The sequence below is a fragment of the Cyprinus carpio genome, chromosome B15, assembly GCF_018340385.1.
Source record: "Cyprinus carpio isolate SPL01 chromosome B15, ASM1834038v1, whole genome shotgun sequence".
Classification (NCBI taxonomy): Eukaryota; Metazoa; Chordata; class Actinopteri; order Cypriniformes; family Cyprinidae; genus Cyprinus; species Cyprinus carpio.
The window spans coordinates 21,078,761-21,089,561 of record NC_056611.1 but is presented as its reverse complement, the minus strand read 5'-3'; the positions used below and the strand labels follow the sequence as shown (position 1 = coordinate 21,089,561).

The 10,801-nt window shown below is 36.6% G+C and overlaps 1 protein-coding gene and 1 long non-coding RNA gene across 2 annotated transcripts; one reads left to right on the top strand and one right to left on the bottom strand.

Moving 5' to 3' along the window:
• Positions 1-906: 906 nt before the first annotated feature.
• LOC109103713 lies at positions 907-3,397 on the bottom strand. Its single transcript, XR_002020076.2, has 4 exons — positions 1,825-3,397; positions 1,565-1,730; positions 1,220-1,373; positions 907-1,077 (listed from the first exon to the last, which is right to left on the bottom strand). It is a non-coding gene; the product is annotated as an uncharacterized LOC109103713 (long non-coding RNA).
• Positions 3,398-3,516: 119 nt separating this feature from the next.
• LOC122139832 (high mobility group protein B1-like) lies at positions 3,517-6,806 on the top strand. Its single transcript, XM_042739753.1, has 5 exons — positions 3,517-3,642; positions 5,231-5,386; positions 5,534-5,679; positions 5,766-5,940; positions 6,022-6,806. Exons 2-5 carry the CDS (start codon positions 5,240-5,242, stop codon positions 6,145-6,147), a joined length of 594 nt encoding a protein of 197 aa, XP_042595687.1. The 5' UTR covers positions 3,517-3,642; positions 5,231-5,239; the 3' UTR covers positions 6,148-6,806.
• The last annotated feature ends 3,995 nt before the right edge of the window (positions 6,807-10,801 follow it).

Below are 10,801 nucleotides of genomic sequence, written 5' to 3'. Positions count from 1 at the left end.
TTAACACAATAAAATGCTACACTTTAGGAATTATATTTATGTCAATTTGTTTCTCAAGCAAGATCACAGTAGGATACTCCAATGAAATATCACAACTCTTGCTATTACCGATCTAATTTGTTTTAGAATTAAATCTTAAAATAAGGAGTAAAAAAAATTATACAAAATGTCATTTTATGCACTTAAACCTAAAAGTATTCTAACATTTTAGGCGGAACTAAAATGTAAAAGGAAACCGTGTTATTCTTCTTTCATGTGTGTACCAAACTTTTATATTAGTGTTTTGTTAGCAATAAATGAATAATTATCAGGAGTTTCTTTGTAATTGTTAACTAAGGGGACGTCTTAGCCTAATGATTAGAGAGTTTGACTCCTAACCCTAAGGTTGTGGGTTCGAGTTTCGGGCCAAGCAATACCACGACTGAGGTGCCCTTGAGCAAGGCACCGAACCCCCAACTGCTCCCCTGGTGCCACAGCAAAAATGGCTGTTCACTGTGTGTGTGTGTGTTCACTGCTGTGTGTGTGCACTTTGGATGGGTTAAATGCAGAGCACGAATTTTGAGTATGGGTCACCATACTGGGCTGTATGTCACTTCACTAACTGCCTGATTTTTAATCATATTAAGGATTATTGTGATGTTTTTATCAGCTGTTTGGACTCTCATTCTGACAGCACTCATTCACCACAGAGAATCCATTGGTGAGCAAGTGATGTAATGCTGAATTTCTCCAAACTATTCCTTTAAATCTGATCATTGTGTGTCCAGTCTACTCCTTTGTGATTACATTGTGTCTAGACTACTGCAGGGGATTGCTGTCATATCAGTTTCAAACAAAGTAGTTTGGTCTTTCATCCCCAATGCACACAAACAGAAACGTAACAGTTTAGTAGAAGCTTACCAATACCCCTCGCTGCTACACCATGCAGCTTATTGCACCCATAGCGAGAGTTGTTCCCCAGAAGCTCAAGTTTCAGTTTGGGTGGGTGGTAGTTATGTCTTATTTCAGTCTAGGTATAGTAGTGGACAACATGGCTGCGGTTACAAGGTGCAAAGGTCGCATGGTTTTTCATAATTCCTGTGATTTAGACAGAACATAAAAAGTTGTTATAACATGACATATAATAATCTTTGGAATCACAAGACCTTGATATTAAATAAGATTCAAATGGCTTTGAAATGTATAAACAATTGTCTGTGCAATAATTCCTAAAATTCACCTTGAGGTAATCCAAGAAAGTCAGTCCTGTAGGTCGACCTGTACTGGGCACTTACAGCCTTTTAGATTTCCTTCTCAGTCAAAGGGAGCTGAAGAGGGGAACTACCACTAAAACATTTCATTTGATCTGCAGAATGCCTCCATACCATGAACGCCTTTGTGTTAAAAGAAAGAACAAGTATGGTACATTATAACCATCATTTACTCAACCATATGTTTTTCCAAACCTTATTTTTCCCTAGTGATTTTTGAATCTTAACAGTCCCAGTACACACACTCATACACACTTTCAAATAATACATCAACAAGCCATCAAACACAGCAAATTACAAAATGTGCTGTTTACCTGGCTTGGGTGTGGATTGTACCTTCGGTTTCCTGATGCTGTGGCAGACCTTATGCAAGCTGTCTTTGACACAGGCTTCCAGCAGAAATCTTCACTGTATGTAGTTGCTTCCACCGAATCATCCAGTGCAAATGAATTTCTATAGATATTGCCAGATTTTTTTGGCCTTGTGTTTGAAACAAGTAAAAATTTAGATGAATCCTACCTCTGACATTTGCATCACATTTCTTTAAAAAAAAAAAATAATAATAAAATCTCACCTTAGAATTGGAAGACATGAGATGGATCTATAGATTAAATCTCTTTTATGAGAGGTCTCATATGCTTCCCATCTTTTGTTAACATCTAGATCAAAACGTACACAATACACTTTCTAACCATGATTTGCCATGGTTGACTTGACAGATGGGAAATGATCTGCCTCTGCTACTGCTGTCCAAACGACAATAAAGTGTACAGGATCTGCTTATCTGATGTTTCACGTGCTGTTCACTGGGAGCTCCGTCGTTTTACAGATCAATGCGTTGAGTGCAAGAGAATCTGACTGCTTGCTAGAAATTTTGCAATAAATTTAAAAGAAAAAAGTGCACAAAATCTGAATATATTAGTCCTTGAGATCTGTATATTTTCTCACGCTTTTTTCTTGGTTAAAAGAGCTAAAAGAGTCGTCGTTAACGTTAAAGAAACAGAAAAAAGCAGCACAATTCTTCAAGATTTCTCTCCAACCTAGGAGATTTTATTAGGGCGTAGCGCCGCTCAGTGGAAAACATGGTACATTTCAAGATTTCCTTTTTTTTTTTAATTGTCAAGGCATCACAAAAACATACATAACCAAATAAATGCGAATTTTAAATGAAATATAATACATATAGCCTAACAAGAAAATAAAAGCATCAATTATAACGCATAAATAGCAAGTAGCTATTGTTCGATTTCTGTTTTAAAAACAATAAAAAAGTGCTTTTGATATCTTCACTACGATAAATGCTGTCAATGAGGAATAAAAGATTAAGAATAGGCCTATTCATTCTTTTCTGTTTTGTTCTTTCAGGATTTTTCATTAAAGTAAATATAAATTCCAGATGATTTGTGTTCATTAAATCCTTTTATTCTAATTTGAAAAGAAAAGAAAATCAGTGGATTAATACATTAATTTATATTGAGTTTGGCCAAAGTTTGTTGAATGGACATTTCGTGCATGGCTCAAATTCAGCCTTTGCGCGATTTTAAACAGAACCGTGAATTAACAGGTAAACCATGTTTTCAAACGTAGACTTGTCTTTAACGTGTTTAATATTTCTTTTGTGATGTACGTGTGGCATGCGAATATGCAATTAAATTATAAATATTGACAGTACTTGTGCTTTGTGTACCCACCAGAAAATGATAGAGCGGCGTCTTTTTGTTAGGGTTTCAAGCGCATACTTTTTTCTTCACTAAAATGCTATTGAAGCGTTCCTAATCTAATATGTAGAATGACATTAATGTACTTTGCGAAACTCACAACAATTTTTTTTTTTTTGATATACTTTAAATGGGTTAAAGCCTTCGTTCGCTGTCCATGTCCCTGTAACCGTAATTCGATAAATATAGTTCTAGGAAGTATACACTCAGTATATACACAGTATGCACTGTTAGTAAGTATACACTCTTCTTCTTTTTCTCTTCCGACAGTTATCAACGCGCAGTTGTGTGGTAAATCCTTGAAATACCGAAGCAAATATTCGTCATACAATATGAAACCTTTACTTAAACAACAAGTGTGTGCTTACATGTACTACAGTAAGTACCCTGCTTGTATCAATGGATGGTTTTTCATATTCACGCGCCGTTGAAAAAATATGACGTTTCGCCGATGAGCAGCCAACCACACCTCAGCTCTCGTAGAGGCTATGGTGTGCTGACAGCCAATCACAGGCGCTCAAGACTTGGCGGTAGCCAATAGGATTCGTGACTGTATACTGTGTCTCTCGTGAGCGGAGGGTTCTGCACGCACTTGGAAGAGCGCGCATCGGTGTTATTGTACTTCAAAGCCCCATTATCTAGGCATCCACAGAGGCTGCAGATAGAGAAGGCTGGTGAGTTTTGACAAAATATGCTTGTCAGGGCCTAAATTAGCTTCTTCTTCCTTTTTTTAAACGTCGTATATTACAAACCATTTTCTCTTGGTAGTGGATTATTTGGTGAAGGCAGAGTGTCAGAATCTATTCGCCAGTCATTCGGTCAGTGCGCTCAGTAACAGTGAAATGTCCTGACTGAAAATATGTTCTGAAGATTAAAAAATATAGATTTTTCCTTTTGAAATCACAGTATTCTGAGATTCTTTAATGGGATGGGTTGTAATATTTGTCAGGTTGCCATCCCAGCTAAAGCAGTTAGCTTTTTTGGGTCTCAGTTAAAGCTGTTATTGTGTGAGACAGTGACGTGCGTGGCATTTTCACATAACTACAGACTAAAATAACACCTAGGATAAATTTACCAGTCCCGAGGGAATGTACTAGTCATTTTGTGCATTTTCTCTCTCGTCCTTCAGGACGGGACGTTGCGCGGCCGTGTTCAGTAAGTAATATAATATGGCTGGCTTGCGGAGGATACTCAGTGCGCTGAGTGGCGGGGGATGGAGACTGACGGGGTGTAAGCGCCATTCAACTTAACTAATAAGATAAAATTCAGCCAAGCTCGTTCGCACTGCTTTTTAAACTCGTACGAAAGCCCGAGGGTCTGTTTTTAGAAAGAGGGGTTAATATTCTATTTATATTGTTTCCTACCGCCGGCGTTGTGTGTATGCGGCTCTGGCTGGCAGACATAAAGGGAGAGAGTGAGGAAGCCATGTTGGCTCCGCTAGCTGTGCTCATGTGGCTCTAGTTCAACTTACGAGAGCGAAACTCCCATTGCATAGCCCTTATAGTTGCAGACACTGTGTCCATACAGAGCGACTTCTTCCATAGGGGAGGCGATAATATAGGATAGCGGCGGGCCAGGGGCGAGAAACGGACGAAATGCGGCGATTTTAGGTCCTCAAAATTACCCAGGAATGTGGGAGGAGACAATTGAGGGGGACTTTCTCTCATGAAGACGGTTTTTTCAAAATGGAAGAAGAAATATTATTGTTGCACCGTTTAGGCATTTTAAGGCGGGCCCTATGTAATATATCTGCCCGCTCCTGGGCGATGCTGCTACGAAGGTCCAGTTGATGTAAAATACATATAAAGGGGGAAAAAGAAGCGGGGAAAAAAATGTGGGAATGAAAATTCACCCGTTAAATGTGTTTTTATTCACGAAATGGAGGATGTCCTTGTCTTTCACCGTGAACTTGAGGCGGTCTTTGTGCATCTCCCTGTCCATCTCAATAATGTAATTTAACTGCATGTTTTATCATGCTGATCCATTATGTGCCTCAGTACGTAATAATGATATAAATATAAAATAGAATATAAAACAATTTTTATAAATGTATGTATATATATAATGTTTTATATATAAATCTATATGTGTGTATGTGCATCTGTGTATATATATATATATATATATATATATATATATATATATATATTATAATTACATACATGTAGGAAGTGTTAGCATCATAACTGTAAAAGAATCCAAAATTTTAAAGAGTATAGCATGTCACTTTCTTTCATTTGAGAATATCTTTTTTTTCCCCAGAGGGTAAAGATGGGTAAAGATCCAAGGAAGCCCAGAGGAAAGATGTCCTCTTATGCCTACTTTGTGCAAACCTGCCGTGAAGAACACAAAAAGAAGCACCCCGAAGCCTCTGTAAACTTCTCTGAATTCTCCAAGAAGTGTTCAGAGCGATGGAAGGTACTGTCCTGAAAAACACTGATAAATATTATGAAGTTATATTATGGAGATTTTGTGCTTTTAAACTTATTTGAAAAAATCTTTGCAAAAATATGCTCTTTATTGTACCTTGCACTTTTTGATACAGCCTTTTCTCATTCTAAACAGACAATGTCTGCCAAAGAGAAGGGTAAGTTTGAGGATATGGCCAAGCAAGATAAGGTTCGCTATGAGAGAGAAATGAAGAACTACATCCCACCCAAGGGTGAGAAGAAGAGGCGATTTAAGGATCCCAACGCGCCTAAGAGACCACCGTACGTTCACTCCATGCACTCCTTTTGAAAATGTAAAATTTTTCAAGATGGTTTGGTTTAATGAAATCACCCCCCACACACACCAGGTCAGCATTCTTCATTTTCTGTGGTGACTACCGCCCTAAGATTAAGGGGGAGAACCCAGGTCTGTCCATCGGAGACATTGCCAAAAAGCTTGGAGAAATGTGGAATAGCTTATCGGCTGAGGTGAAGCAGCCCTATGAGAAGAAAGCAGCAAAGCTTAAGGAGAAGTACGACAAGGTAAAGTTTCTTTTGTCTTTCCACCTCGCTACATTGTAGATGCACCCTGACCTATTTATTAATGTTTTTTGTCTTCTGTAGGACATTGCCCTATACCGCACAAAGGGAATCGCAGGCTTGTCCAAAAAAGATGGTGGAGAGGATGATGATGATGAAAATGAAGAAGAAGAGGAGGAGGAAGAAGAAGAGGAGGAGGATGATGAGTAGATTAGCTACTGATGTAGCCTAGGTTCTTGTTCATGCCATAAACTCAATTGTACACGATTCACATCTTCAAGCGTAATACAGCAGAAACAAGAATTGTTAGGCTGTGTATATGCAACGTTTTTAAGATGTACAGTGTTGTTCTCCTTTTGTAAAGTTAACACTATGTGTCTTCAGTCTTATGATTTTTTTAAATCTTTGTTTACATTAGTGGTAGTTCTTGCCAGGAACAGTTTAAGGTTGAATGATATGAATTGAACTGTTTCTCTGAAGGTGCATAGCACAATTATCTGGTTTATGTAGATCTGTACTGTCATATTAGTTTTTAAAAATATTTTTCGTATTTGCTGTCATAAGGTCCTTTAACTGTACTTTGAATACCACTCTAATTACAAGAATGCAGCTTTTTTTGACATCTCAGAATGTGTCTGAAGTAAACATTTCTTTTTTTAGTAAACTCCTGTTTTTTTTTCTTCCTTAGCTACTGTATTGACTGCGATTGTGCATAATATCTGCAGTGATTGTATCAATGATGAGCGATTCTTCCTCATCTAAGAAGTGTAATTGGTCCATGTATGCGTTGTATTATGAACTGGTTCTTTAATATTGCAATATCAACAAAGAAATGATCTGCATCAGCCAATTAAACATTTTAGCACTTTTGGGACTCTAAAAGTTTTTGAAGTATCTAGTTATGTGAGATATAGATAAAATTCATAAAGTTGCTTCACACATAGATCTTCAACGTTTTGCATTCAGCTCTGGCATACAAATTAATGTTGTGTAATAGAGCATGTCGTCAAAAATTAAGACTCTCTCTTATCAGACAGCATAAACGTAACCTGAAAATGTTTTGGTTAATGACCTGAAATAAGCAATTATGTGACTGAGCAAGAGCAATGCATGTATATTAAGGAATATGTAAATAGAGCGACACCCTGAGGCCGTGATGTGTAACTGCTTTGTTTACTAGTACTGCACACGCATCGGTGATGTCATCTTATTCAGACCTAACCACAACTTCCTAAACAAATACCAATACTGCAAGGAAGGGCAAAATAAAAATGGCAGTATATTCTAAAGCACCTATTCACAGCTTTGTAACTGCATTTTTGGGTTAAATGACTTCTAATATTTATGCTTGCATATGTATTTATCTGTAGCTATAATATTCAAGGGGAAATGACAAGTCCACAATAGACAAGCTTTCATATTGGTCATAGCTCAATTGTAAACCAAGCAGTACAACCTAATTTGCTATTAATTGCTTGACCTGAAAGTCTGAAAGATGGGGGAAAAAAAAACGAAACAAAACACCTAACACTCTTAAACAATGGGGGCTTCAAAAGGACCCATTCTGAATGAAGAACCATTCAGTCAAAGGGTCTTTAAAGAACCATCTCTTTCTTGCCTTTTTATAATCTGAAGAACCTTCTTTTGCCACAAAGAAACTTTTGTGAAACAGAAAGGTTCTTCAGATGTTAAAGGTTCTTTATGGAACCACTGAGACAAAAAGGTTCTTCTATGGGAGCGTGAAGCACCTTTATTTTTTTAGAGTGAAGGCTAGAAAAATAAGGCAGACTGTTTCTAGATCCACCAGAGGGCGCTTAAGGGGTGCAGTTGATAGTTAATTCAGTTTGATTAATGTGGTTAATGGAGCCTTTTGATTGCAATTGACAAAGCAGTGAAGCAAAGAAAGTGCCTCTGGATTTTAAATTAGATTTGAAACTACTTTAAAGAAAACGTCTTGGGCTATTGTGGTAACAGTACAAACCAAGATGCTTTCAAATGTATGGTTGGGAATCCACATCATTTTGCAATGGCATTTTATTTTTTAAAGCTTTTAGCATGTCTGATGTTTGATCTGTGACTCACTCGCTGTAGGCTATAGTCACTTTTACTTAGCATTTTTATAATGTTGACTCTAGACATATCCGTCTTAAAGAAAAGATGTTTCATTCTACATGGAGCTAGTTGCACCCTCGTATAAGCTCCACCATGTTGACATCACTGAGCTGCTGCTGCTACTATAGTGTCTTGAGCTTCTTATTATCATATTTAGACAAAACCAGTCTATCCAGCCCACGAGTTCCCCCGTGAATGTTTTGCTGGGTTATAAGTCGGAGTGAATAAATGAATAAATAAAACAGGATATATTGCATATATTTTCACACAGAAATGCACTTGACAGTAAAGCACTGATTTTAAGCTAGAATGCAGGAAATTGACTGCTAATAAATTATCATAATTTCTATATTGTATGGTTTATATATATATATATATATATATATATATATATATATATATATATATATATATATATATTATATATATATAAAAACCAAATAATATAGCAAATACAAAAGCAGCAAAGTCCCTGCTGGAGTGATAAATTAAACTACGATGACACAATAGCTACTTATCGCGATAGCGTGACATTAATAATAACACACGACAGGCAACTCGCATCAGTTTGGTCGAAATGACACTGGACAATCTTTGTTCTGAAGAAAACCAAAGATAAACCAAGGACAGTTCATGCATTCAGGCCATAGACTGTATAAAAAGATTCAGGCCGATAGGTGTCACTATTGATTCTAAACCCATTGGTACTATCTGAATGAATTAAAAACGTTAACTCGGTCAAGTCTTTTGTTAACTAATTTACTCGACTGCTCATATATAAAAAATACAATAGGATTAAAAAATATATATATTACAAACCAGTCTGGATGAACCCTATTTCATTCAGAGTTGCTTAAAAATTAATATTCCCGTAGTTGTTCTTTTATCTTTTATTGTACTGTTCGACGGTTGTCTGGTGGCTCTTCTTTTACAGCTTCTCTCCATTCATTCACCTTTTGGGCGAGGGCATTCTCTGAATTCAAACAGAGAAAGATTGAGGCCACAGGTCAGGATCACTTGGCTTGCCATATGAGAGGGGGAAACATTTAAACAGATCATTGTCAGTTCACATTAAATGTAGACGATATGGCATCAAGCCACTGGAAAACCAAAGACAACAGCACAGGAGGACAATTTATCAGCCACACACACACACACACACACACACACACACACACACACACACACACACACACACACACACACACACACACACACAAATGTTTTATTTAATTATATATAGGGACATAAAACTATATATACAATTGTTTTCACTTATTTATTTATATTTGTATTATTGTTAAATTAAGTATAAATACTGTAATATATATATATATATATATATATATATATATATATATATATATATATATATATATATATATATATATATATAGAATAGAATAGCTTTTTATTGTCATTGTACAGCTGTACAACATTTTTTTTTCTCTGCCATAGAAAGTACACACATACATACAAAAATGTAACAAAATGTAAACAATGATACATAAAATGTAGAATGTAACCGTTTAGTGCAAAAGTAAACAGTTATATGTACCAAATGTGCAACATAGGTATAGTGCAAATGTAGCAGATATGTACAGTATGAATGAAATATCCTTTAATTTCAAATCCTTTACATATGAAAATGTACTTACAGACTGTTTATCAAGACCAATGGTCGCACACCACTGCCAGTGTAGAGACCATTTCACAGGACCCAACTGTGCCATGAGTAATTTTTTTGTTTTTCTTTTCCTTGTTTCTGTTATAGTTCAACATTTAAAATCTTAAAGTGAATGTCATTTTGTTTCTAATAGATTTGGCTGAGTAGCATGTTTTGTTTCTTAACGGGGAGGCCTACATTGAGTTTGCTGTCAAAGAAAGCTACAGAAGAAACCAGCTTCTGCAAGCCATTCTGGATGGGACGGAAGGAGATTTTCAGGGATTTGACAGTTTTGAGGACTGTCAGAAGAAATGCTGTTTTGGTTGTGTGCTGGTGTCAGACCGCTCATCTAAAACTTCAGGTGAGCTCTGGGAGAATTCAAGCACTGCTGAATCTTTCTTCTGTTAAACCTTGTGTATTATTTAATTAGTAAAGTTGTTCAATATGACACATGCAAAACATTAATGTTACACAACAGCAAACACAGACTTAACACCTTTGATAAACTCAAACCTGCAATATCTGAACTATGTTGTCAGTGTTTTCTGATAACTCTACCAGTTCAGTTCAAAACATGTTTTCTCTTGCCTTCTCAGATATCAGATGGAAAACCTCTGTATGTGTTCACCAATGTCACATCTGGTCAGCGACTGGAGCAATAGAGGGAAATGTGTCCGGTGGACAGTGGCATGTTCCTCATCTGCCCAAAAGAGGCTTATACATATCTCTGTTTCTGGATAAACGGCCTGTAGTGAACACCACCAATGGCACCATAACTCACCCTGCATTATTACTGGAGATCATTTTTCTGGGCTCTGCTCCATTGAAAGAATCTAGGGATGTCCCAGAGATTATCCAGAATTTAGGTTAGATTGCCTCTGATTTGTTGCTTATTTGGTTATACAGTATTGCAAGTTTTACTGTCAAAAGCAGGGTTATTATTGAATAGAATTTGAACATTTTAACCAATTTAACCATATATTAAAATTGCCAGTGATCATAAAACCTTTATATTTTGTTGGTTATGTTGCTTTTCTTGGTTTTCCAGGTTTCAGAGGATGTGTGGAATACGTCAGATTCAACGGC

What these genes read in the sequence shown, in the direction of transcription:
- LOC122139832 (XM_042739753.1), top strand. Translation starts at nt 5,240, where the DNA reads ATGGGTAAAGATCCAAGGAAGCCCAGAGGAAAGATGTCCTCTTATGCC. An exon ending in AGTGTTCAGAGCGATGGAAG is followed by an intron (nt 5,387 to 5,533) that starts GTACTGTCCTGA and finishes CATTCTAAACAG; the next exon opens with ACAATGTCTGCCAAAGAGAA. An exon ending in TTAAGGAGAAGTACGACAAG is followed by an intron (nt 5,941 to 6,021) that starts GTAAAGTTTCTT and finishes TGTCTTCTGTAG; the next exon opens with GACATTGCCCTATACCGCAC.